Source organism: Mus caroli, chromosome 2 (assembly GCF_900094665.2).
Source record: "Mus caroli chromosome 2, CAROLI_EIJ_v1.1, whole genome shotgun sequence".
Lineage (NCBI taxonomy): Eukaryota > Metazoa > Chordata > Mammalia > Rodentia > Muridae > Mus > Mus caroli.
Genome location: NC_034571.1, coordinates 164,296,045 through 164,301,436, shown reverse-complemented (window position 1 = coordinate 164,301,436; position 5,392 = coordinate 164,296,045). Strand labels below are relative to the sequence as shown.

At 47.9% G+C, this 5,392-nt stretch overlaps 2 protein-coding genes across 7 annotated transcripts in view; one reads left to right on the top strand and one right to left on the bottom strand.

Annotated features, from left to right (window-relative positions):
• Aurka (aurora kinase A) overlaps positions 1-1,179 on the top strand; it is a 14,606-nt gene extending 13,427 nt beyond the window's left edge. For 3 of the 5 annotated variants that reach the window (XM_021155799.2, XM_021155797.2, XM_021155795.1), the window contains exons 8-9: positions 119-293; positions 392-1,173. In XM_021155799.2, the coding sequence (XP_021011458.1) occupies positions 119-293; positions 392-577 (361 nt within the window). In that variant the 3' untranslated portion in view covers positions 578-1,173. Of the gene's footprint in view, positions 294-391 lie in introns of all 5 variants that reach the window. The other 2 variants (XM_021155798.1, XM_021155796.1) reach the window with 2 other exon arrangements.
• Fam210b (family with sequence similarity 210 member B) overlaps positions 1-5,392 on the bottom strand; it is a 14,732-nt gene that overhangs the window by 3,323 nt on the left and 6,017 nt on the right. Inside the window, exon 3 of one of the 2 annotated variants that reach the window (XM_021155801.2) lies at positions 4,455-4,713. In XM_021155801.2, the coding sequence (XP_021011460.1) occupies positions 4,497-4,713 (217 nt within the window). In that variant the 3' untranslated portion in view covers positions 4,455-4,496. Of the gene's footprint in view, positions 1-3,511; positions 4,714-5,392 lie in introns of those variants that run through there. The other variant, XM_021155800.1, reaches the window with a different exon arrangement.

The window sequence follows — 5,392 nt, the reverse complement described above, 5'->3', positions numbered from 1 at the left end:
ACTGTCATTCAAAGAGAGTGATCCACAGAGACATTAAGCCAGAGAACTTACTGCTTGGCTCAAACGGAGAGTTGAAGATTGCAGACTTCGGGTGGCCGGTGCATGCTCCATCTTCCAGGAGAACCACGATGTGTGGCACCCTGGACTACCTGCCCCCAGAGATGATTGAAGGCCGGATGCATGACGAGAAGGTGGACCTCTGGAGCCTTGGCGTTCTCTGCTATGAGTTCCTAGTGGGGATGCCTCCTTTTGAGGCGCACACGTACCAGGAGACTTACAGAAGAATATCTCGGGTGAGCTGCTGCTGTCAGGTTCTGCCGAGGGCTGGTGTTTTGTTTATTCATGTTCACCTCTGACCCATGCTTGTGTTGGTTTATCATTTATTCTGCAGGTTGAATTCACTTTCCCTGACTTTGTGACAGAGGGAGCCAGGGACCTCATTTCAAGACTGTTAAAACACAACGCAAGCCAAAGGCTAACACTAGCGGAAGTCCTTGAGCACCCTTGGATCAAAGCTAATTCTTCCAAATCTCCAACTGGCCACACTAGCAAAGAGTCAACTAGCAAATCATCTTAGGGAGTCCTGAACCACGGGCACCGTGCAACTGTGAGAAACACCCTATTGAAGCCACCCTCCTGGACCCTCATGGCTGCCCTCAGGGTGCCTTGCTGAGCAACTAGTCCTTGGCCATGCATCCAGGAAACCCCAAGAACCATGCTGCTTTTCCTGATTTAGTAATCTGGAGGGAAGGTCCCACTGCAGCTGTCCCTACCCTCACCCTGGGCCTATGCCCCAAGGTGTCCTTGTGGGGGTCTCACTGTGGGAAACTTAGCAGTGATCACCTGTGTCGTAGCCTTCAAGTGCCAGAGTGTGTGTGTAACTTATTGGGTCACCAGGCCTAGGGAAACTGTTGGAATGGGTATGTAATCTTTTAAATGTCAAAATAAAGATTTGCATAGACTTTGAGTTTTAAGTGACACCCATTCAGGGTCTTGTTGTTTCCCGTCTTCCGAAGCCCATGCGGGATTTGGATCCTCAGCCACTGTTACAGAGCCTGTGCCTTGTCTTGAGACCTGACTCGGGTGTTTCTTTTTCTGCATGTTAAAGGCTATTTTTTATGTTGGAGTTCTGTCATGTATGCAAACTTGTTAAATATATATGTATACCATCTACCTGGAGTACGTGGGTAATCATTTGAGTATCTCTTCACTGTTGGCTAGCCATGAGCGACTGGTGTTTTTCTGGCCTGCTGGATAGTGGCCAGTGCCATCTGTCCATCAACCAGAGGGGGAACTTGGAATTAGAGAAACAGGCTTTCATGGCCAACTGGACCACCATCAGGAACTTGAGAACATGCCTGAGTGGAAGTCCATCCTCTTGGGACAAGAGGCCTCTAGTCATCGGTCCTGTGCTAAGGCTTTGTTGAAGTAGCAATATTGCTAGTACTGTCCACCCAAGCTGCAGTTAAGTGAGATGCCACCCAGGGAGGCAAACTGAGCACGGGACACCGCCTCCTCTAGCTCCTGCTAGTTTGTGACTATCCTTACGTGCAGATGAGTGCCACATTCCCATGGCGCTCTTCCTGGTGGCAGTGATGGCTTACCAGACGACAAACTTTTACAAAGGTTTTATTTGTTTCAGACTGTAAGCCATTCACTTGGTCTGCTTAGGAAACTAGAGAACACACAATGGCTTACATCTTAAAGTGGTTTCCTGGCTCCCGGTCTACTTAAAGATCACATAGGCAGGAGCAGCTGTGTGCGCCTTGCTGGCTTATATGGTGCTTTAGTTGCTTTTACCTCAACTCTTGCTGTGCTCTGGCTGCTGGGTAGAGGCCTGAGAGCGGGCCTAGGTTTGGAAAATACGTGGCCTGCTTTTAATGTGTTTCTTTGCATAGATGTTACTTAGGTACCGGAATGGGAGAGCAGCGGGGGCGATGATCCAGAGCCTGAAGCTAACATGGCTGTTAGAACACAGGCTCGGTGGAGAGGCCCCATCCAGTCCGCCTGCCACTGGCCTGGGGCATCTTGGCTCAGCTATGTGGATGTCCTTGGAATCGGTTTCTGTAATACATCCTGATTTGACATCAGAGGAAGCTTTTTGGCAGTGGGCTGTACTAAGGAAAATAAGACAGTCCCACTTCAGAGATCTCAGAATGGAGAATTTGTCTCACAAAAACTCCTTTAAATGTTAACTGAGACAAATGACTGGGTAACCTGCGGTTAGCCAGAGCTCTATAAAATGCATTCTGCTAGTAAACAGTTCTCTCCTTTGTCTCCTGGCTGTCAATGTAATTTCAAAGAAATTGTGAGCAAGAAAAAAAAGAACACAGTCCTTTCCACCATTCAGCTGAGCAGACTTCAAAGTTCAAACACTAGCTCCCCGGGGGAGAACTATAGTCGGACTTCGTATGGTCGCTGGGAGGTTCTTATTATAGATCTGAGAACAGCCAGAGGCATCTGGAGTTGAGAGAGAGAGAGGGGTGGACTGAACATGGCTGGGGGATCCGTGAGATGGAGAGGAAACTGGCACAGGATAGAGAATAGAGCACGGAGAGGAACAGGAGCTAAGAGGACAGAGAATAGCTGGTTATAAGGACAGGCAGCTGGGGGAAGGGAAGCCTGTTGTGAGTTGGGGGCAGTTTAGGGTAGGGGGGACAAGAAGGGCTAGGAACACTGAAATGTGTATCAGGTTCTTGTGATACCAGCATGCCCTGATATGTACCATGCTGTTAGGTACCAGAGGTCTATATTACTGGGAGAGCTATATGACCCTTCTGCCAGAAGTAAGGAGAATGACTCCATTTGGTAGAGAACCAGTTTCACGGGTTCCCGAGGAATGCTGTCTTTATCTGACCAGCAGAAATTCTATAGTCCAGGTGAGCCCGTTTCTGGATATTTGGGCTGCCTTGGAGGGGGTGTGTGAGGTGGAGTTTGTTTTGGATATGACAGAACAGAACAAGTGTCCCCACGTCAGCCTGCCCAGAGGGGAGGCTTGAGCCGTGGAGCCAATTCTTGCTCTGTCTGCTCCTGACTTGGTGGAGGAGGAAGCCTCAGTTTGAGTCTCTGCTTGAATTGCTATTCTAACCTCCCTTTACACCAGCAGTGCCCAACCTTCCCGATGGGCCCTTTAATACAGTTCCTCATGGTGGCCCCCAACCGGAAGGTTATTTTCATTGCTACTTCATAATTAGTTTTGCTCCTGTTTTGAGTTGAGATAGAGGTTTGGCAAAGGAGTTACAACTCACAAGTTGAGAGCCACTGGCACCCATGAGCTGAACAAGCCAGTAAGTGGCTCTCCTCTCTGGCCTCTGCTGTCAGCTCCTGCCTCCAGGTGCCTGCCCTCCCTGTTATTGGTCATTTGTGTTTCATCACAGTAATAGAACCCTAATTAAGACATCTCTTCTCCCCAGCTTGTATTATTTCTTGGTTTCTTTACAGTTAGAAGGAGCAATATTTCCTCTCAACCTCCCCTCCCCCCCCAAAGTGGTACAAATAGGCATCTGATTAATTCAGTTAAAAAAAGTTCAGTGGTACATTGTAAACATGTCAGGTCTGGAATGCTTCAAGTTTCAGATAGCTAAGTGGATTGTCTAAGTAAGCTAGGGTGCTTTTAGCTTTTATGGCAGTATCTAAGGTCCCCAGAATATGGGCATCAGGAGCCCATTGGCAACATCACAATTGGGCAGTGTTTCTGTATTTTACAAACCATATTGCCCAGTATCAATGAAATGTCAGACTTGGAGCCCCATCCCATCCAGCCTCGAAGTGGATGGGGCACATGACAAGTTCTTGACCTGCTTTCCCCACAGCAAGTGCTACGAATGTCAAGGGCTTGATGGTAATGTGGATCGTGGTTATGGACTGTTAATTTTCGCCTCACTAATTGTAGCGCCGGCAGCTGTATGCTGAATATTGCATATTAAACTGCAGGCAAACCAGGGCAGGCAGGGTTTGAAAAGCCAGCAAATTAACCACTGCCTTTTAAGAATCTGAGCAAAGGTTAGCCCCCAGGGGCTTTATAGACAGCACCTCTGCCCCGATGATCTAGAGGAACAATTTGTAGGCAGTCTCTTTTTGTGCTGGGGACTGCATTTAGGCCGTCTGTGCCAGGTGAGTAATGGCCTCAGCTCTCTCTCACTGGTGAACAAGACACAGTCTTATAAATTGTTAAGCGGACCCTGAACTAAGTAGCTTAAGCAGGCTTGAATTTGAGATCCTCCTGCCTCCGCCTCCAGAGCAGCTGGCTTTACTGGCCTGTACCACCAGGCCTGGCTGTCAACTCATTTTGATGCCTCGGTGACATTTTAAGTCATGTACATGAGGAACAGCATTTAAAAAAAAAAAAAGTAAATTAAAACACCAGATGTTTGATGATAAAAGTAAAACCAACCCACAGGGAACGTAGCAATTAGCCTCGGCCCCTCCCTTCCCCCACCAGGAAAGAGAACCACCTTGCACACAGCCCACATCTTGCAGATCAGAAGAGACTGGCTTCAAGGCTTGGCGGCTGGAGGTTTAAAGAGTCCAACGCTGCGGAAGTATCTGACGACAAAGGGCACAGAGACCAAGGTGATGCTGATCCGAACGGGAGCAAACAGCTTATGGATGGCATAGGCCACCACGAACGTGCTGGTGCCTGCTGCCATTTTGGACTGCACCAGGGATTCTTTAAAGCCAAGTTTAAGCAGGATTGCAGACATGTCTATGCCACTGGGGTTAGGGGTGGGGAGAGAAAGAGACAAAGAAAACATTACAGCAGGGATTAAAGGAAGAAATTGATTTGTCTGGGTTAACAGTATTTTTACTTTTTATTAAAAAACAAAACAAAACAAAAAAAACCCTCATGATTATCGTGTGAGTGTAGGCAATGCACGCGCCATGCCATGCATGTGGAGGTCAGAGGTCAGGAATCCGTTCCTTCCACTGTGACTTCTAGGGCTGAGACCCAGGCAATCAGGCTTGTGTGGCAAGCACTTAGCCTGCTGGGTCGTCTTGCTAACCCAGAGGAACTCCACTTTAAAAGTATATAATAATGTAAGGAGCTGGATGACCAGTTGGTTTCAGCAAACGAGACAAAAAAAAAAAAAACCCAACCAAAAAACAAACCAATAACCCACACATTAGCTTAGCTTACAGCAGGAAAACAAACAAACAATAACAAAAAATCCAAAACAATACTTTTGAGACAAGGTCTCATGCCCAAGCTGGCTCAAATTCTATGTCACCAAGGATGGATGACCTGAACTGTGACCCCTCTTGTCTCCACCTCTGAATGCTGGGATTACAGGTGCATGGCTGATGCTGTTTGAGGAGCAGAACTCAGGGCTTTGTGAAGGCTGGGCAAGTGGTTCTACCGACTGGGCTGCACCCCCAGCACACCCGCCCTCCC